At 38.0% G+C, this 22,685-nt stretch overlaps 1 protein-coding gene across 1 annotated transcript in view; it reads right to left on the bottom strand.

Moving 5' to 3' along the window:
• The window catches only part of ofcc1 (orofacial cleft 1 candidate 1), a 73,901-nt gene extending 66,981 nt beyond the window's left edge, over positions 1-6,920 (bottom strand). The window contains exons 1-3 of the mRNA XM_085287481.1: positions 6,604-6,920; positions 2,304-2,374; positions 1,748-1,923 (exon numbers count right to left, since the gene is read on the bottom strand). Coding sequence (XP_085143607.1) covers positions 1,748-1,923; positions 2,304-2,374; positions 6,604-6,621 — 265 coding nt within the window. The 5' untranslated portion in view covers positions 6,622-6,920. The remainder of the gene's footprint in view (positions 1-1,747; positions 1,924-2,303; positions 2,375-6,603) is intronic.
• Between the last annotated feature and the right edge of the window lie 15,765 nt (positions 6,921-22,685).

Raw genomic sequence — 22,685 nt, 5'->3', positions numbered from 1 at the left:
CCTGGAATCATTATCATTGCAAGCCTTGAATATTTTGCTCCAATCTAAATTGCTTGACTTGTATTTCTCAGATTGTGAGGGGAAAATGGATTAAGTCATGTTATATATTCCACACAAGGCGCGTTTATAGAAGTCTGAGGGCTTCAGTGATTGGTTGCATAAAAATGCGAGTTTGTTTGCATAAAAGGACCACTGGCCACTCGGCCACTACCCCCCAAAAAAACTCCACAGAAATTCTTTTGTGTTCTTGTAAAATATCTGCATGAGGTTTTCCTGCTCTTTCATACTCCAACTTAAACACTCAGACTGAAATACTTATTAAGAGTCATGCTGCTACATGACTCTTCAATGGTGTCATAAATTGACTGTGAAATTCACATGTTAAATCCTGGTACATTGTTAGCAGAGAGTTTGAACAATTTCTCCGCAAATAGCTCTGAGGTTATGAAACCCTTTTTTCAAATACAAATTTGCATAATGGTAGTAGCTTCGTGAATCGCCTTTTGAATCATAGCTGTGATTTACCTAAATAGTCTGGCTGCCCTCCAATTCATCTCTCTAATGAAAATTTCAATTATCTGTTCTTACATGCACAATATCTGTAACTAGCACTTCTTGGCAGCCAGAGATACTGTTAGCAGAGACCAAGAGATAATGAAAGAGTCTGGAAAAGGCCAAAGTGTCACAAACATGGAACATTTTCTGTTTGGATCTTCCAGTAAAGGCACACAAGTCAGAAGTGCTTATTGCGTGCTACTGATTCATAGTTTGTGGATTCAGAACCTATAAATTCTTCAGTGCATTTTCAATTTTATTTATTTGCAGTGTTTCAGCAACCATAAATTGCCTTCCTAATCAAGTCCATGTAAAAATGAAGGCAGTCCATCAAAGCAGGCTTCCCTTGTCCAATTGCAGCGCTACTCTGAGTTACTGGCAGTCAGATGTAACACTCCTCTCTGAACGGATGGGGCTCGCTCTCTGATTCCGGATTTGGTCGCCTACCTTGCAAATCCTTATAATGGATATTGACAGTGTTTAATTCACACCAAATGCGAGCCGATGGTGGGAGAGAAAAAAAAAGATGATTGCTTTTCCAGAGCAACTTGAGAATGAACTTTATTTTCCACCCAGGATTTGCTCTGCCTCTTGTGCATAAAAAATAATGACAAAATAGATAATAATTACTAGCCATACACAGCGAAAGCAAAATAAACCATATTAAATCAAGAATCTAACATGTGACTCATCCCCGAGAAAACTGGCACACTCACAACCTCGAACACATCCTAATTTACCATCCCATTCCTCAAGAGTTCTCTCTGACATACTGAATTATAAGGGGGCATATTCGTATGCCTGATTGGCCTTAAGCTGTGTTTTGGGGGCGTTGTGAGTACACCACACAGACAGCGGATCGGCTCGATAGCGTAGTAGCGTATGTAAATGCACTCTCCTATGACTCCAGCCCACCACAAGGCATGTAGCCGAGAGTGGGAGTCAAGGCTGATTGTGTCGAGGGTACTTCTAGATAGAGATAGAACACCCACTACTGTAGCGTTCTCCAGCGAAGGAAGAAGTTATACGAGGGTTGCTTGTTAGGACACGCTTGCTTTGGAATGCAGGGACCAAGGGCCCCCCAAATGGAAAGCTACAGACTGAGAGAAGGAAAGAGGCAGTGAGAGAAAGGTTAGATCAGGAACACATCTACTGTCAACAAATTTGAGGCTAATGAAGAATGAAGCTTCACCTCTTTCTTTGGCAGGGGCTCGCGGCTCCATTTTTTTTTGGTGAGCTGCAAGGGTGCTATCTGGTCTGTCACCTCGAATTTCTCTCCCGAGCCAAACCGGAGGAATGGAATGCTCGGTGCTTCTTTCTCCATCAAAGGCTGGGTTTTCAATGCCCACCACATTAGCTCTCGCTTCTCTCCCTGACAGAATAAATAGAAACATAAATGAAAATACAATGACACGCAGGGCCGGGACAACACTTACATCAAAGTGAGTCATTAAAAGAAAAAAGAAAAAAACAAGGCATATTTATAAACAACAGAATTCTATTGGTGCTTTGACTGCCCCAAAATGTTCAAGCGCATCCTCCTCGAATGATGCTAAAACACAATTAGGTTAAAATTAAATCAGAATCTTGCAGGAGGAGGAGAAAAAAAAGAGGAGAAGAAGAAATGATTAAAATAATTACAAATTGCGCCCTGACAAGCAAGAGCAAAATTTAGCCCAAAGCCATTTGTCTGTAATTAGTTAATTAATCCTTACACAAATTATGAGCAATAACTCATCAAGCAGGACTCACCCATCAGAAATTCAGCCGACTTGGATTTCTTCTGCTTAGGTTGCTGCAGAGCCTTCTGCTGTAACTTCTGGAGGGAAATTGTTAAATGAATAAATTAGCTGCAGAATGAAGATCATCATTTATGATCCGCAACTAACGCAGTATTTTAAATATGGGACGACACTGAAATGTCATTTAATTTACATCGCCGCTAAAGGGGTCAAGCACTAATTGAACAACAGGAGTGGAAAAGAATTTAATCATAAATAGATAAGAAAAGTTGACACGAATGTGTAATGAAGGTCACATTAAAATACTCCCTCCTTGTTTCTAAAAAGAACGGGCAACAACACTCGCGCCTGGAAAATTATGCATTTTCTTTCTTTCTTTCTTTTTTTCTGCACAAGCTGCATGAGAGTACACCGTCTCGGTGTGCAAATGAGTATGGAAATCCAGGCACACTTCTCATTACTTCCATTCACATGAACTCAACCTAAAAACCCTCAAAGGAGGGAGAGAAGTGGTGTTTAAATAACATCATGTCAGGTCTCCTGCATTTGGTAAAGACAGATTTTTGATGAAGGACTTATTCTTGAAGATGCCACAAATTTAATATAAATGGCGGCAGGGGGAATACAAAGACAGGCTAAGTGAACACTATTCCGACTTGGAGTTGTAGGTGGTCTTCACTGGTATGAAGTGGAAAGAAAAAAGAAGAAGGGCTATAAGACAGAAAGTATGGGTTTCTTTGAAATCAAGAGTATGTGGAACAAACCCCGCACTCCCACATTTCTCTCATTTCTGCGGACAAGCAGAACAATAAGAAAGCCGAGGTAAAAAGCATAAGTAGTTGTTTTTGTTATTGATATGTTTACATAAGAATGCGCCATATAAAAGAGCTTTGTTGCTCAGAGCGTATGGAGCTTTTTAAGCATCATTTTATGCAGATTTCAGTGATGAACTGTGCTCATGCCCATGAACAGCATGTATTTGTATACAATATTTAATTTCAAAGGAAAAATCAAGGGGCAGAATGGGTGGGGAGGGCTTATTTCAACTCTAAATGACAGAGCAATTAAAATAGCAGAGGACTACTTCCAGACCAATCTGGTAAGAGGAGTTTTTGTAAATCTGTTTTTACATTCAACAAGCCCTACAGCAAGACATTCATTTATACCACTGAGATTAATGCTTATCTAATTGTAACTTATTTAAAAACCATTTTCTTTTCGACTGGGTACCAATCATTTTCTCTGAGTTGCACATACAAAAATGAGAGACAAATTTGGCATTGGTGAAGATGTCTCCATGTCGTTTCTTTCATTTTCTTCTTCTTCTTCTTCTCTCTCTGATTTTTTTTTTTACATTTCAGTAAACAATTTACAGAACTTTCTGCACTAATGTTCAGGTGCATACTCAAATTATCGACATTCCCTGCAACAATTAGAAGAAAATTAATCAAACAGTTCTTTTTTTGCTAATGAAAAATGCACACACTCCTCATTTGTACACCAGACAACTTAAATAATATTATCCTGCAAACTAAATCAGTGATTTGAATAAGCTAAATGGTATTTGCATTCTTTATATGGTATTAAAATGCTGATTGTTATTGGAACCTCAGAGCCAATTCGGAAATCCTTAATGACTAAATATAAAATAATGTCCATCCACACTACAGTTTTCCCCCTTGACACTAAAAGCTTGTTGTTCAGCCTTTTAACAACACATACTGTGATTAGAAACATTTCAGATTTGTTTGCTACTGTAATTGATTTTCAGACTAGGAAAATAATCTTTAATAGTCTGCATATATAAGTCCTTTCAACACAGATGTTTGCTATTATTGTTCAATGTTTCTCCCAAGGACACTGTGGCATGTGGCTGGGGATTGAACCACAAACCATCTGAAGAGTGGACGTTTAAGAAGAAGCCACCTTTTATGCTAACAGCCCAATTAGAAATATCTGCAATATCATTTACTTCATAATTTATAGCAGACTTTACATTTTAAGCACATAACATGAAGGGTTTTTGGCACTGTTCTTTTTTTCTTTCTTTGTCTTTACACTGGTTGTCCTCAAAGCACATTTTGTATTACTCTGATTTATAAAAGTTCCCATGTTTCTAACTGTGCATAGTGCGATAGCTTCATGCCCTGCAAATAAAAGTGTCAATTTGAATATAAGGTAACCAAGTAAAGAGCCTAGACTCTATATGGTAGCCCCAGACTCTGGGTGCACATCCTGCCATGTAAAGCTCTCTGTCATGAAAGCTAAGAAAGGACTCATTAAAAAAAACAAAAAAGCCAACTAATTGGTCAGGTGCAGGACTTACTATGCAGTACACTGAGAAATGTGAAAACCAGCCCAAGCCAAAGTTTCTGCTGTTTTCTGTGACTTTGCACAAACATGTGTTAAACTTTTGGAGCTGCACCAAAATTACACGCCAAGAAATTTGGATGTATTATACCATTCACAACAGCCATACTGTAAATAGTAGCACAGCACAAAAGGCCCATTCTCTTCCCATCTGAAGGCATCTACATATGCCCCTTTAAATCCACCCACTCCACCTCATTTCACTGTGAAGCACACCAAATGCTTACTTTGCAGCCAACATGGGAAAAAAATAATTTACAACGGGTGACAAAAAAGGAGAATCGTGACTTTTTTCCCTTTCTTTCTTTTTAAATGTGATTGTTGTCAAAAGGAATTGAGCACAACAATGCCTTGTTCAGTTCTTGTTGCATTCAAAGGCATAGCTAGAAGGGCTTGGGGAAGACCGCTCGCTGCTAGGGGCTGGTGGGCACAGACCAGCTAGAAAGTGAATTTTGCATACTGTACGGATCATCGCCCAGTTCAGCCCAGTCACATTGAATCTGCCATCAACCAATTGTGCTTCATGAAACCGTCAACCCTCATTTACGTCTGCCTGTTTTCTTCCCCATACAGCTGTAAACAAGGCCCCAGCTTTGAGCTGTCTTCCTCTGTCCCTGCGCGCTGCTTGCCAGGGGAGAGTAGACAGCAAAACCTTGTCTTCACTGAGCTACTTAAAGCTACCATTTCCAGACAAGCACCCTGCGCACTAGGCAAAGGATTCAGGGACAAGAGTGATTCTGGAAGTGACAAGAGTTTTAAGAGCTTTACACAGAGATCCCATAATGTGTTTTGTGTCTTCACTGAGCTCCAACTTGTACCTAAAAATAATTTCTTATTTGTCTTGATCAACACAGTTTGAATCCAAGGGCATGATACACACAGCGAGTAAAGTCATTAATATACATATATGTGCGACTACACATCATAACTCCATGCAATAAAACGATGTGACACGCAAAAGTTGAGCCTTGCTAAATCAATGACCACTTTTGTTTTCATGTTGACAAAGTCTCTTTTTATCTATCCACATAATAAAAATTGTTATATTGATAAAATGTCATAAGAATAATTAAAACATCTACAAAGCATCTCTATTTAAATGAGTATAGATAAGGTTAGCATTTTGTTTCAAAAGCATACAAAGCCAATTCTACCCTTAAAATGTGAAACCGTCTCAATTTATAGAGCAGCCTTATATGTGCATGGTAATTGTGACCCACCAAACAGTTTCTTCTAAACAACAACCGCGTCAGTTGGTGTAGACAGAAAACATAATTAGTATTCAAGCTTAATTAATCTACGCTGGCCCCCTTTAAGTGAATTAGTCAATTATTTATGCATGTGTGCTCCTTTGATGCTAACAGATTATGTATGTTGCTGGAAAAAACCTTGAAAAATGACTTTGAAAACTTTCTACCATAAAATGTCACTACAAGCTTTTGTACCGACTTAGAAATGTCATTGAAGGGCATGAATTCTGAATGGATGTGAAAACAAACTGCAGAGAATCTGTAAATTCTTATTGTTGCCAAAATTTTAGATAAGTCGTCTAAACGCTGCAATTCCACAATCCAGGGAAAAATACAAAACAAATACCAAAATAATGCCAGTAAATATGAGCCAAATATGCTCTTTTTGTCCTAATCCATGGAATGGAAATCTAACACAGGTCGGATCAAGGTCTTTCCTAGGATCATGGGAACTCCTTGGGATTTTCAAGAGCCTTTTTGTTTTTACCCTTGAGAACCAGGCACTGGCCTCTGCATCTCTCAGTCCCCCCCCATTGAAAACCCAGAGGCAGCACAGAGGAATGCTAAATGTCAATGGTCAGGCTGCTCCAGCACCTTGAGAGAGAGGGAGAGCTGGAGGTACAAGGATTTGACCTCGCTGTGTTCAGTCACACTGTTATGAGGGCCAGAAGTGAAACTGTACTCACACTGCCAAAGGTGTCCATCTCCACAAACTGCAAAAGATCATCACTGGCTGACCCTGATTTCTGAACTTAGACCAGGCCTAAAAAACAGAATGTGTGAAAAATGGTGGAAAAAAACATAAAGTTAAACCGAGGCTCATGAAAAACTAAAAACTAAATAAAAAGCACAGAGATGCTACTATTGACTTAATTTCAAACGTTAAATTTGCCTCTTAATTTAAAGCATGCCTATATTATTAGAGCTATAAAAAAAAAAAGGTTTATTTGAATGTGTGTACGAAAGCCTTTACTGCAGCACACACAGCATTACACACTCTCCTCCTGCTTGTGTGCTTAAAACCGTTATCTCTGCAATGCATCTCAGAGAATGTAGGACACTAAACACCATTTATTATCACAGATAACAAATTATTTGCCTTGATTATTCAAAGTGTTTATTCATTTACATCTGATACAGTATCATTTGGTATTTTTATCGTCTTTTCCTATGGTAATTCACATGGCTTGCACAAGTTTCTGCTGAAATAGCAAAACAAACCCCAGGCAAAATGTGAAAGATTATCCCATACCATGCGAGCTAGGATGAAATGCTATACTTTTTCACACTGAACACTGCTCCACTGGGTGTGATTGAAAAACATGTAAAGCTATTGAATCTGTGGTTTGTATATGTGAGGGAAAATGAGTGTTGTAACAAGTGGGCCAGTGTTTTTGTAATTGTTTCAAATTACACTCGACGTAATAACTCAGTGAAAGCGGAGCCAGTGTGCGGTCCGCGCACATTGACTAGGCAAAGACCACAGGATATCCATGCACCTTATCACGGCCCACAAAAAAAGAGAACAAAAAAAGAAAAGGAAAAAGCGATCGCGTAAACAACTGTGGAGAGTAAAACTTTTCAGCTACATTTCCAGCTGCATCTATTTGTGTCTAATGGCGCTTATCACCAGAAGAAGGATAATACTTTTAGATAAAGAGGTGCTTTGTAGCATTTCCTGTACATGTGTATTTTATTGAATTAAAGACACCCTAACATTCCTGTTTTTAATTTGGTGAACTGTTTTTCTGGCATTGTGTGTTTGCATGTGTGTGTGTGTGTGCAATTGTTTTACACAGGCTGTAAAATTGTGATGCTGTGAGAAAAATAAGTCCATTAGTAGTTAAAACTGAACACCCCCTGCCAAATACTGAGATTGCCAGTACTGTTGTTAACCATATAAAGGACTGGCTCACTTTTCTGCTTTCCGTCAACAGCCATATGTGAATATATTACAGCACTGCACAACAAACCCCAAAAGTCCAGGAGGTTTAATGCACTTTCTGGACTTTTTTTTTTTTTTTGCTAGTATCAATCCAAAAAAAAAGACAAGAAGTTTGGACTTCTCTGCTGTGTTAATTTAACTCATGTGTTTACTGAGCAATACACCCATGCAAACACACTCTGCCGACACGAGCCAGGGTGCAGCTAAATGATCTATATACGATTTCCTGCAATTGCATTTGTTTTTGACCTGCACACCACAAAACTGTTCAATCACAGCAAAATGGTGGGAACAAGCAGCTCGGTTCAGAGTTTAAAAAGACAACGCTGCCGTCGATTGATTGCTGTTTTAAATTTTGGAACTGAAAATATTTCGGCTTTTAAAGAACTTTTTCACGACTTTTTCTGGACCTTTCCACACAAAGCAGCATTTTAAAGGTTTTCTCTCAAAACTTTTTAAGAGTTAAACTTTATTCACATAAATTCAAACACTGAATATATTAAATAAGGAGCTTGTGCTTTACCCTAGACGTCTAAAATAGTGACAGCACTAATATGAACAATGGATCTACTGATTAAAAATACCGCAAGTGTGTGCATTGTTCCTCAGGAATGTCACTATATTTGACCTGCAACCTTTTTCCATCTACTTCTTTCGCCCTGAGAAAGACCATCTCCTCTGTCATCTAGTCAGCTAAGCTCAATCAGCCCCTAATCCAGAATGACAGTGGGATCAGTGTTTGCAGTAGAAAAGGCACTTCCCCTTTTTTTGAGGCATGGTGTGACCTGAAATCTTCCCTGACATTTTTTTTCCCGTTTCCACAAACACGGATCGGGGCTGTAATTCAATAGTCACAAAGAGACAGGGCATCGCGCACCAAAGAATATTTTATTTGCTTGCAGACAGAAGCCTTTTCTTGTTCTTTGACAGCCGTCAGTCTCCCCCAAAACACACAGTTCACACGGCTGACAATAAGAGTCAAAAAAGGGGCCAGGCTTTTTAACATTTTGCAGCATATTTACTTTAAATGTGCTCTTTGCACTTTATAAATTTATAGTAACATAAGAAACAATCCCTTTTTCTGAGTTCTGTCAAACTGCTCCTCTTCAGGTAAATTAAAAGCAGGTAAGAAGGCTTTTCACTAAACTATGTAATTTGATCTGAATGGATTATTAAGCCAAACTTTTGCAAATAACTAGCACACCATAACAGTAACTGAATACATAGATATTGTTATTACTTAGGATTAAGAGGTATGTTACCTTGTGAAGTCAGAATCCTCCCTCTTTATGGTTAGCTACACCTCAGTCGCCAAGGCGATAGTGACGCAGGTCCTAACAGCAAGCCCTTACACTTGGTGTCAGATGACCTCCTCATGTTCACTTTCTCTGGGTGAAAGTACACACGTCCGGTTTTAAACTTTTTATATTTGAAAGATAGCACACAATTCATTATTCGAGAGCGGCAAGATGACTGTCATGAATACAACATGAATGACAGAAGCAGGAACTGTGAGTTATCCAATTTCACATTTTGGGGAAGGACATTTCTGACAGTTTGTGGCAACCCATGACCAACACCATTAAGCTGGCAAGATAAAGTCTGGTCTGTGTAATAGTTTCATCTAACAGATGGCATCACTGCTCAACAAGGCTGAATTATTAATGTGGAGTGCGGTATGGCGCTTCTTCAAACAAATGTTTACATATAGTTTCACCTGAACAAAAGTACGAAACTTCCCCCTTTTGTCATCGCTCAGTGTCGATTCCAGTGAACCTCCCAAACTGACGTTAAAGTGCTCGTGCTGCTGTGTAAACATCCATTATGTAGTATGTGACAATTCACACGAGTTGCATGCATTATTTAAAGGAAAGTGCAGACAAATGTATTTCTCAGCCAAAGAAAACCAAGCAAGCTTTACAGCTGCTATGAAGGATAGTCACAAAATGCCCAGCGGATTGGCCCATTCATGTTTGGCATAAGGCATATTAACACTAATGTCTCCTTAAAACAGATCATGAACTACTAATGCTTCCCTTAGAACAAACAGTCAGCCTCTGTTTTATTTATGACTGCAAAGCCATCAGGCCATTGGTGGCCTTTTCAACTGAGGAAGAGAGATTGCTCATATGTATCAGCAATGAATAGCCCTCATTTGTTTTTTGCCACTACGGAGTCACTGTTTTGTTTTATCAAAAGTTTATGATAGCTGCTGTGAACACTCTGAGTTCATTCAGGGGACCCGTATCACACTCTTTCTTTGGTTAATGAACAAAGCCGAAAACAATCAGAAGTTAACTACGAACAACAACGCATCATTAATGCATGTTTGAATCAAAAGCAGTATTTACAGGATCTATATTACACTTACATTTGTTTAATTTTATTTTTGCTTATTAAGCTGGTTAAATATATTCTAAATAAGATGCCCACCGATTTGGACCTCCCATTTTCTGCCTAAGCTGTCATTGATCGTTTATGCGATTAAATATAGACCTAAATCTCCATCTTATCCAATTAATTCTCTTTGCAGGCATGAGAGTGGCTAATGATGTTATCTTACCTAATTAACCTGTATAGGGATTCAACTCCAGGACAGGGGATTGTTCATCCTTCATCCAAGTGTTCATTATTATCATTACAATCATTATCATAAAAGGGCCAACTTATGATGTTGGCCATTCCACCACTATTAATCTAGATTGAGTCTTTTTTTTTTTTCATTTTGGGGAGGGGGATCCTTTGGGTCATTTTTAATTATCACTAAAAGAATGGGAATTCTTGCAAAGCTGAGTAAGTTCAGTTGTGGTCACAGCAATCACTGCAATCCCACGAGGCCACATTACGCGAATGTGATCCGACTGTCTATGACTGAAGGGACATTTCAGATTTTTGCTGTGTTTAGGGCCCTGTGTCCCAAATACATTGAAACTGTTTCTACAGCTTTCTGTCAGCTTTCCATTTGAGTGTGGGCTTCAACCTATTAACTCCGCATACTTGAAGAAGATCAATAGCCTTCATTGGGCCATGTGTCATTAGCTAATCGGATATTGATGAGGGTATTGACACACACCTAATTAATCTCAGGCCTGGTGCTGGCTTTCATATGTTTCCTTAATTATGCACTTCATCTTAGTCCCAACACATCAGCAGATTTCTGCTTCCTGTGTGACAGTGAGTAAAAGTTACCTGTCAAGTCTCACTCTAGCATTTAAAGTTTTTTTTCCTATGTTGCTCTTTTAAAACTGGTATTAATTTTAGGAGCACTGAAGTAAACAAGCATGTTAAGCACGTTTAGTTCTGAGTCAGTTTCCTAAACCTAGTATTATTGTAATCATTGCCACGGAAATCCTATGTGAAGAATGAGTAAAGCATGCCAGCTTTATGCATGTGTGCACAGAAAGTATGCATACACACACTATATAGGTAGGAGGACCCATGCATTCATGTGCACTTCTTTGCACAAACCTTTCATATACGTTCGCATGTGCTTTGTGTGCAGCTGTATATGTATATCTGTTGTGTTGAAACATCCCGGCTGATCAATAGAACAGCGCGCTGGTGTACAGATGAGAGAGCACCTGAAGGTGACCCTGACTACTGGCATCACCACAGGGCTCCAATAAGCTGCTCCTCAACCGCTGCTCTGCAAACCACAAATCTCCAACTTTTAGCCTGCTGCTGTTGGTTTGATTATTGTTTATAGATACAGCCGAGAATTAAAGCATGGCCCGCAGGCAGCATAATTATTTACAGCTGAAAACTCATATCATTACCAGCATGCTCCTAATTGCCAGAAGTAATATCAATGTTAGTTGATTAAGCTTATTTTTTTCATCTTCACTCTCTGTAATGTGCAGAGATTGTTTTCCCTCAGCATATGGGGTGACGGTTTATCTCAATACAGCTGTTCATCTGGCTTCACTTCTATTCCCCCCCCCCCCCCCCCCCCCCCGCGCTGTTCATTCCAAAATACAATATTGTGGTATCTTCAGAGGGTAGAGATCGATTGCTCTACTTTTTGTATTTTGCTCACAAGGTCAAAGAAAACACAAGAGATTCATCCTTCATTGCTCAAAAATAATTTATCTCTGTAAAGATTTTCCCTAAATAGACACAGATGTGACTTACAGGAGCAATTGCACATACTGACTCAAGGTGATGTCAGAGTTACAGAGAAAGGTCCAGCGAGATGTAAACCTACCGTTAATTCACAATCGAATGATTAATTCAAACAAATGTTTCTTTGGCCTGGACCTCTCTCCCTTTGCTATGGACTTGTCAAAATATTTCACCCTATATTTAAGGCAGCAAGAAAGATGAGGCTATTAATAACATCGCCCATGAAGGGAAAATATATAAACCTTGAAGGCTACATTATTATTCGCATGTACTGTAGATTACTCAAACATGAATGTGGCGCTGCAGCACCATAAACCTATTTCTTGGATCCAAGTATAGGAAACTGATGTAAAAAAAAAAAGTTTATCCTGTTGTTTTATGCTAAATGTTAAAATTAAAAAGGATGAAACACTGAACTGTATTATATACTGTTTATCTGAAACTGCCTCCTATGCATGTACATAATGCCTTAACATCCACCAGGTTATTGGGAATCCATTCAGTGTTAAGGGCAAGGTTTGGGGTCTGTGTGCGTTTTTACAGAGAAACTGTAATGGCAAAATCTATGACATCTTTTTATTTTAACATCCTCTAATATAGAAAAACCTGCCTTTTAAAACAATACCCAACTGTAACCCTAAACCTTGACGAGTCATTGGTGACCTGTTGGATTTTATAGGCGAGTGAAACTGGAAAAGGTGTTGCTAAGAGTAAGTGTTAGTGCAATTCTGTCAAAAAAGAAAAAAAATTCTGTATCTATTGTCAAAAATTTTTTTCTGAATTCGCTTTGCTGTCTCTTTCACCATAGAGTTCATGTAGATCTATAAGAGCGGGAGTGAGTGACTTTTTTTTTTTAAAGTGGCTTGCATGTAAAACCTCAACTTTGGTTTCATCAATCTCGAGAAAAATTGCTGTAGAAAGGAAACTTGCTTTACATGATGCACCATAAGCACATGTGAAAATTTCACATTACTTATTTTGAATGCCTCAAATGTCAAAGAGAAAACTGACGTGGCCCTAAAAGATTGCGTCTATAAGGGAATTAATCACAAGAATCCTTCTCCTGTTTCTATGGTTAAAATTGTGCAGAGGAGTGGAATAATTTTTAAAAGGGCAATGCAAATAGTGATTAAAAGTGTGCCTAGGGTCATCATTAGGGCATGATCTCACAGAAATTGAGAGTAAGAGGGACGTGTTTGAGAAACATTTTGGTGACCAACAAGGGGCTTTTCACATGCAAATGACTCCATATGACAAGAATTTATTATTTATTATTTTTGACAGGCAGTGAGTCTGCCCCTTTTGATGAGCACCCAAAGTGCTTGAGGAAATTAGACAATTGTTAGGAAACTTTGTGCTATAAATACATTGTTTTTCTTTCTTTGCCATTTATTCTGAAATACAGTGAAGACATGTCAGAGTGAAGGACTTATGATCTCTTTTTAAAGATCAGGAAGCCAGAGGCTGCACTCTGTTAGTGGCTCGAAGGGTTGGCGTGTATAGGATACGATAAGAAATACAGTATGAGACAAGAGTGAACATACAAGTTTGGCTTTATCGATTGCTTCAACTTAACTTTGGTGACTCACAGCAAACATCAAAAGAAATATGTAATATAAAACCGTACTGCTGCTTGGTGATTGGTTATATTTAGCTTAAAGTAGCTTAAGTTTATTGACTTTTTTGAACAACTAAACATCAAAAATGTAACAAAAACATGACATACAACATTGTGTAAAAGTCTTAAGCAGCCAAACTTTCTTTTAATTTGTAATTCATCACTTTATAAGAATTATAAAGTGATAAATCCAAATTTAAAATTTTGGTTCAAATCATCAATATATGTGGAGAAGTCCGGGAGAGAGGTACAACAATGAGTGTGTACCACCTGGAAAGCATCTGATTGGCAACAGCTTCATTTTTCAGCATGACAATGAATGCAAACACAGTAATGCAGTAAAATCATACCTGGATATAAAAACACACAATGAAAGACTATCTGTCATGGATTGGCCTCCCCAGAGCCTAAACCTCAACATTACTTAAGCAGTGTGGGATCATCTCGACAGAGAATAGAACAAATAAGCAGACAACATCCACAGATGATGAAGAAGAAGAAGAGCTCTGAATGCCAATTAAAGAAGCCTGGAGGACTATTCCTGAAGACCACTTAAAGAAATTACAAGAAAGCTTGTTCAAGAAAGTTCGGTTTGTTTTGAAGAAGAATTGATGTTAAGGTTTGCTGGAATTGTACAAACTCTGTTTTGCCTTGTATATTGTATTTCCTTGTATATTTTGGCATGTTCCAATCTAATGCCCTTTGCGTGCAATAAAAAGTGCAATTACATTAATATGTTCATTAATAAATTCTAATTGAATTACAATCCTAACTGTACTGTAATGACACTAAATTATTCCTATAATATATAATAGTGGGAGTAGTTACTTGTGTTTTAAAACCTGACATCAGGTGTGATCACTGCAGATCAGAGTAAATCCAGACATTTTTTCCCTATTAAGTACAGTTTAATTCCTATTATATACACACAGTTGCAAAGCTGGACGAGCTTCTGCTTAGAAAAACCTTCTGTATTCCCGTTTAACTTCATTTCTGAAAAAAAAGTTTCCTCAATAACACAATCTTAAACTTTAACTGTCATTAGAACTGTATGAGAAAATTGTTAACTCGTTGGGTTTGAAAGATTGATTTGATTGAATCTTTATTTTGAACATGTTGAAAAAGTACAACAACATAGAATTAAAAAGAGACAAACAAACAAAGCAAAACAAAAGGAAAACGAGCAACCACAACTACAAATAACTTTCAAAAAGGAGCAGGAAGAAGCATAAGCTTATTTAATCCCACCCCTTTTCCACTATCTAGTAATCAACAGACTACAGAAATACCTCCTAGCAATTACATTATATGTCACATGTATTTTTATTTATTTATTTATTTATTTATTTATTTATTATATATCTATCCATACATACATATATACACATACACACATATACACATTTTCAATAACCCCAGTAACACCTCAAAGGATACACAACCTACAGATATATATACCCATACCAACATACCTGTGCACCCGCACACACATGAAAATATTGGACAAGGACACCCTATCAAATCTCTACCTCCTCCCTGTACCCTGCAAAAACCATATCCTTAAACCGCTTTTTAAATTGAGCCATGCTCGGACATTGCTTCATGTCTTTACTTAGTCTGTTCCACAGCTTCACTCCACACACAGAGATGCAAAAACTTTTTAATGTTGTACGGATACAAGGATGTTTTAAATTTAATTCCCCCCTCAAATTGTATCCCCGTTCTCTTTTAGAAAACAGTTTTAGAATACTGTCAGGAAGCAGGTTGTTTATTGCTTCATATATAATTTGTGCAGTGAGAAAATGAACCACATGTGTGAATTTTAGAATTTTTGATTTTAAGAATAGTGGATTTGTATGATCTCTGTAACCAGTTTTATGGATTATCCTTATGTCCCTTTTTTGTAATATAAAGATTGATGATAGCGAACATTTGTAAGTATTGCCCCAAACCTCTGCACAGTAATTCAAATACGGTGCAATCAGGGAACAATAGAGAATGTGGAGGGATCTGTGCTCCAGAATGTGTTTTACGTTACTCAAGATCGAAACACTTCTTGAAATTTTGTTATGTATATGATTTATATGAGACTTCCAGTTTAATTTATCATCTATAATCACACCAAGAAACTTATGTTCAAGAACTCTTTCAATTTCCACACCATCTATATGAATCTGCACTTGTGCATTTCTAAGGGAATTCCCAAATAAGATTATTTTAGTTGTACTTAGATTTAGCGATAGTTTGTCCCTGTTAAACCATTTTTTAATTTTGCACATTTCTGAAGTAATTGTATCCAGCAGCTCCTTTATATTCCCTCCAGAACAAAAAATATTTGTGTCGTCTGCAAATGATACTAATTTTAATATATCAGATGCCAAAATTATTTAAATAATAAATAATTTTGGACCCAGTACAGAGCCTTGTGGAACACCGCAAGCAATGTCCAAGCATGATGAGGAACGGACACCCAGCTTCACAAATTGTTTCCTGTCACTTTAATAATTTTTCACCCAGTGCAGTACAACCCCCTTTATCCCATACCGTTCCAGTTTATTAATTAATATGTCATGATTGATTGTGTCGAATGCTTTCTTGAGATCCTGAAATAGTCCAGCTGCATACTGTTTCTGATCTATAGCATTTGTAATCTCCTCAATTGATTCGATTAATGCCAGAGATGTTGATCTTTTTGATCTGAATCCATATTAACTGTCAGAGAGTAATTTATATTTATCTAAGAATTTGTCTAATCATTTATTAAACAGGTTTTCTAGGATTTTCAGTTCATTCTTCTTGACATTCAACAGTTTACCCTGTCAAACAACTTTCTAATGTTGTGATGCTTTGTATTAAATTATAGACAGATAGTATACATAGTATACATTACTGTCATCATTTCCTGACAGTCATGCTTTCACATTCAATGTGAACAGTAAGAACTGCTGTGTAGCACAGAAATGCCTGTGTATGTAAATGGTAAATGGTAAATGGTCTGTATTTGTATAGCGCTTTACTTGGTCCTAAGGACCCCAAAGCGCTTTACACTATACACAATCATCCACCCATTCACACACATGTAAGACAACTTAATTAAATATTCAGAGAGGATGTGTGCTTAATTTTTTGAAATCTCAAAAAGTTACTCTAGAAAATACTGTACGCAAGGTTTCTGAAGTTTCTTTAAATCAGTTCATCAAAGGCTCACAAGGACATATCCTGTTTTAATTAATGTACCAGGAAATAGTTGAGCTGTCCAGGTTAACCTCTTTCTGTAACAGCAACTGATTGCCTCAAATGAGTTCAACCATGATCTCTGAGGTTGGTAGCTAACCCACACGTGTGTCTAAATTTCTAGGAGTACGTTTGAAATGTTAATGTCCAATGAGCAACTCCTCTTAGCTTGTCTTCAGTGGACATGCAACACTGACCCTGAAGGCAGTAGCAAGCTCATTGGACTATTCATACACTATGTGTCCTCTGCCTCTTGCCTTTTAAGTTTTTTAAAGGGTATAATGTTCACTCTGTGAGTTTAACCTAGATCTCTTTTGAACTTTTAATGATCTATTTCCTACAGTTAATGATTCAACACTCGGTTTACTGCTGTGTGTGTGCACTGACATATTAACGCACAAGGGAAGCAAGGACACATTGAGAACTAGGAGTTCTCTGGGGTAAAATTGCATTTTGCTGTTTGTGTCACTCTCAATGTTGTTGTAGATGTTGTAGATTTCGAAATTTGTATGTGTGTGTGTAATATAAAGGTTCTTTTCAAAATAAGACTTGAAATTTGTCACACATTTTTAGACCAGCAGCTAACTAAGCTGCTCAAGCCACAGAAGGCTACATGAGTATTAATCAAAAATAAATAATTAAAGGTTCTACAAAATATCACACCATTTAGTGGCTTACATACTTAATGATTTATTTATTTACAATAATGTAAACATCTATCAGATCAAAAATATTATTTCACACAGAGCGTGGTGTTTTGCAGTCACTGTTTAGGATGTTTAATAGGTGATAATATATATCTCCCTCCCACCGCTTTACTGATAGCTGGCCTGATCCATGACAGAGGTGAGCTGCTACCCTGGACTGCCTGCTGTAGTTCTCTTTCTTTCATTTTCCAAATCTCTTGTTTCTTGGGATTGTGGCAACTGCTGAATACAAAAGCAGTATGTTACATCAGTGGTCCCCAAGCCCCGGGCCTCGGACCGGTACCGGTCCGTGAGTCGTTTGGTACCGGGCCGCGAGAGTTGAGGCTCAGGTGGGAAATGTATGGTTTTCAGGGTTTTTATCGGTTTTCAGCGTTATTTTGTTATCGTTTTCATCGTTAACTCGGTTTTCCTGGGTCTTTTCACATGTGTTATGAATAAATCTTCTTTTTTTCGGTACCGGTACTAGTTTTATTTTGTTGTATTTATCCGCAACACATTAAAGGCCGGTCCGTGAAAATATTGTCGGGCATAAACCGGTCCGTGGCGCAAAAAAGGTTGGAGACCGCTGTGTTACATGATAATTAAGGGTTAATCAGCATTAAATGAATATGCAACATTTAAGGTTTAAAGACATTTGATCGATAACAGTGACCGACACTGATTTAGGTTTGTGACTTGCATTTTTGAATTGTATGTTTTTCTGGAGAATGCTAGGAATATTTCAGTCTGATGATGAGCAAATTATCCAAACTATTCAGGGCATCAACTCTGTCGTCTCTGTTGTTTTTTTTTCCTCTGCAGCATGTCACGCAATTTGCTGCTACTCATGTCTTGCAGAGAACTTTGATATATTCTTTCATTTTGTTTGTACTGCTACATTGTCCACTCAGAGCAAAAGCCCAACCTCATGAAGCACCCACAGAACCAGACACCTGGTTTGTCTACTCTAACTAGATGTGTTTACGTTGTTTTCATCCAAAATAATAATGATAATTATTAAAAAGTATTTGTGTAGACAAATGATCACCTAATTCTCTCAGCAATCAAGCAAAGAGACTGACTGAGCTCACGCGTTGCTTTTTATAAGCTAAAAGTGGATTATCATTGCTTGTGTTTGGCTGGCTGTATTATATTGATTGATAGCACATGGATGAGGCTAGGGCAAACACCATCATTACCTGGCTCACCAGAAAAAAGCAGCTAGGAGACATAATGGCGGTTGATTGGCAGGCTTAGCTGCTCATGTGTGGTCTGGCAAAATTATAAAAATATAGTTGCTGGAAATTACATTCTTGAATTGGGAATTGTGTGCTGTGGGCAAAATTTAAGATTAAAATTGAAATTAAAAAAAAAAACCCACAAAAAAAATTGTCTTGCAAAAAGTGCACTTACCAAGGAAGAGGCCAAAAGGACAGGTGCTTGAGCACCACTGTCAAGAATATGGCTACATGACCTCGGTGTCTTTACATCTTGAACATATTACAAAATAACCTTTAACATTAGCTAATCTCAAGGCAATAGCAGAGGTGAGTAAACAGTATATCAAAGAAAATTTTGGTAGCCCACACAGCAACTTCTTGTGGGTTTTTGTTGTTTACTTTATTGTTTAATTTTGCAGGGACACCATATCTTTACAAGTAGCTGTAACAGAGTAAGCTAGCAGCTTTCTAGCACTGAGCAGTCAGATATAAATAGCCCAAATAAAAAGGCAGTCAGAAAGAAGACTGGGATATAGGTAACATTTAAGCTGTAAGGATTGTAAGCTAGCTCCTTTAGTGGTTATGAGAAAACCACAAGTTTCTTTTCAATTTGATTTCCCAAATTAATTTTCCACATATGCTAGCTAGCCAGCTCCTTCATGTCAGTACAAAAAAAAGAGGTTTCAATGGGGATTATGTGCTCTCATAGGAATGTGAAAGTCTACAACAAGATATTAATGCTATATGTTTTGGCATTTGCCTTGACAGCATTCACGCAGACACATAATTTGATTTTTATTTATGAACGCTTTCAGGGCTAACACCCAAAAGTCATAAGTGATGGATTCTCAAGAATGCAGTCTCTAAAGCTGGGTAATCCATTGTTTGTTTGCTGTGAGATGAGCAGCATTAATAGCTACTGTGTAGAAGATGTTTAACCATAGATGAAAAGTACATAAAAGGCTGGAGTCAACATTCATTTCGTGAACGCATGTTATAACTCAGGTTTGTTAATCCTTGAGTCAACACGTCACCCCGGAGTCCTTCAGAAATCAGACTTCACTTTTCTGTTAAGATCTGACAAAATTATTTGACTGGATTGTGTTCAGCAAAGCTTTTGTCAAATACAGTAAACCCTCCAGATTCCTTTTCTGTCTGTCTTTTCAGGGCTTCAATGAAAAAAGGCATTTTAAAAGCAGGTAACGTATCTCAGGGTGCTTATACTGCTTTGTCAGTTCATATTTTTCATGCGTCTATGATCCCTAAAAACACATATTTTTTAAAAAGCGTGTTATTATTTATAATCACCCCTGATTACCTGACATCTGAGCATTTTGTCCTGCTGTAAACTATAGGTTATAATAAAACTTGCAAAAGTCTGTTTTTTAAGTGTTGTTATCGCAAGATTCTTATCTGGAAAATTATCCACATTTTCTGAATCTCAAAAGGAAATGATAAGATCTTTTTAGAAGTTTAACCACTGAATAGCTTAGAGTGATGATTTATGTCCAATTGCACTCTTTCCCTCAGATGCTTCGTCACATCTACCTCTCTTTTTCTTCATGAGACAAAAAAAAATGCAACTGAAGGGAAGACTGTCAAATCTGAAGGCAATCACAGTACCACTCTCACATGAGCCAGTGTTTAATGTGGGCCTGTGTGGAGCAACTCTATAAGCTCAATATCTCCAGCACATGAAGTTATAAAGAAGACAGAATCAAAGCATCCTCTGTTGTATAAAAGTCATACATCGCTCGCAGGCACCAAAACACAAAAGAAGTTGAGTCGTGAAAGTATTATGAAACAAGATTGGAGAGTGGCAAATTGGTAATTAGCCTCTGCGTTGCAAATGAGCATTACAGTCTTGCTTATGACTTTCCTCTCTGGTCCCCAAAGCCTCTTCTATTAATTTAGCTCTGAGGGGCCATCCATAAACAGGCTGAATAAGCTGTTAGCCTAAATGACGAGTGCAAATGAAGGGCTGGCTAAATATGCTGAAGGTAACCGAGATAGTGAAACATCCAGTACACAAATTACAGTGAAGAGAAAGTGAAGAAGCTGGAAGTAAATATGCTTTCTCAGGTATAGCTGTCATCATGCATATTTTCTGTGTAATTCCACTGAAAAAGCACCGTACTCCTTCCAAAAGTGTTCTTAGTATTTGATGATGTTTGTATCTTGGGAAACAGAATACAGCAATATAAGGTTTTAGGGACCGTACCATCAGGAAGGTGTATGATTGATCCCAGATTCGCTCTGCAGGATAGGCGACCATAAATAAATATACACTTTATCATATTGATTGCAACCTCCAAAGGTAGTTTGGGATTACATGAAATATCTGGAAAAAGTCTAAATTCCCATAAGACTTGTGGAAAGATTCTCCTAGAACAGACTTGGCCAACTCCAGGCCTTGAGGGCCGGTGTCCTGCAGGTTTTAGATCTCACCCTGGGTCAACACACCTGAATCAAATGTTTAGTTCATTACCAGGCCTCTGGGGAACTTCAAGACATGTTGAGGAGGTCATTTAGCCATTTAAATCAGCTGTGATGGATCAAGGACACATCTAAAACCTGCAGGACACCGGCCCTCGAGGCCTGAGTTTGGACACCACTGTCCTAGAATATCTAGCAGCTGTACCTAGAATAAGTGGTGGTCTGTAGATAGTTTGGTTGCACAATAAGTGGATTTATTTTACTGGACTATAAGAAGTTACAATAAAACTATTTTAAGATGGTTACTTTACTTTTAGTTACTTTGCACAATGCTACAGTTTGTCTATTTGAATCATCATTCCAATTACCATCGCACAAATTAAGCTGTTTCTAATTAAAAAATGTGGTAATAATGTGTTAAATTATCTTCCTATTAACAGAGAACAAATGACTCATCTTTTTTTCCCATCCATGTGCGGCATTTGTCACATATCGTGTTCAGTCTCCCGGTTTTAATAGAAACTGTTCTGAACTCTTGGAATTTTGCTTTCCCTCATGAGGTCAGATTCCTGCTTCTAAATTCATTCAGCCCTCTAGTTGTCTTGCATAAAAAGAAGTACAGCCCATTACTACCAAATGAAAAGGAAGTAAGACAGAAACTTCCAAATTAATTTACAGTAGAACACACCTTACAGGTAACTGACTGAAGTTTGATGTAATTACTCTAGAAACCATAAATGGCTGTAATTGAGAATAAGCCTACAGCACACAAGGATAACGAATGGCAAGATAATGGAAACAGTGAAAGTCTTAGGTATTCAGATTGATGTGGGAGGGAGACACATCTAGCTTCTTTGAGATGGGAAATTCTTGCAAATACTTCTCACCAACACTGGTAGCAGTGCTGCCCTGTTCATGCCCTCCCCTGAGCATGGCGCTTATATTCAGATGAGCCAGCCATTAGCACTAAGTGGTCTTTAGCCCCAAATTCAGCCATTTCACAAATTAGCCAATTTCAACATTAGATGTTAGCCGGTGGCTAGGGTCAAAAGGTCAGCTGTGGTAAATATGAGGTGCAAACCTGCAGTTAAGGGGATTAATAAGGGATCCCTGAAAAGCACTTAAATATAGCATGCACGTTTTAGGAAAAGAAACGTTCCGGCAATTCAGGATGAGTGACATTTCAGTGTTTTAAAATACGGGAGATATTTCACTGAGAAAGAGCAGTGCACTGCACTAACCTCAGCTACGAATGGCACAGGTTTTAAAGTTGTCTCTTTCTGGCTTTGTGTGGCCTACATAGTGGCCTAAATGGCCACTCCATGGTTTAATGCAATAGACAAAACAGCATTAAGCTTTCGCTCTGCACCAGAGTTGGGAGAAAAGCTTGTCAGCCCTGCAAAAATAGGCTGGAAGTAGAGAGAGAATAAAAAAGAGAGAGCACTCTCACATCCCTGTTCTTCCACTCCATCGAGTATGCACCAGGGCAGACGGACATATGGGTGAC

Source organism: Mchenga conophoros, linkage group LG9 (genome assembly GCF_057382185.1).
Source record: "Mchenga conophoros isolate Kocher_MC1m ecotype Shallow Benthic linkage group LG9, M_conophoros_male_GT1.1, whole genome shotgun sequence".
Lineage (NCBI taxonomy): Eukaryota > Metazoa > Chordata > Actinopteri > Cichliformes > Cichlidae > Mchenga > Mchenga conophoros.
Note: the sequence above shows the minus strand (reverse complement) of the source record. Positions and strands in the feature narration are given on the sequence as shown.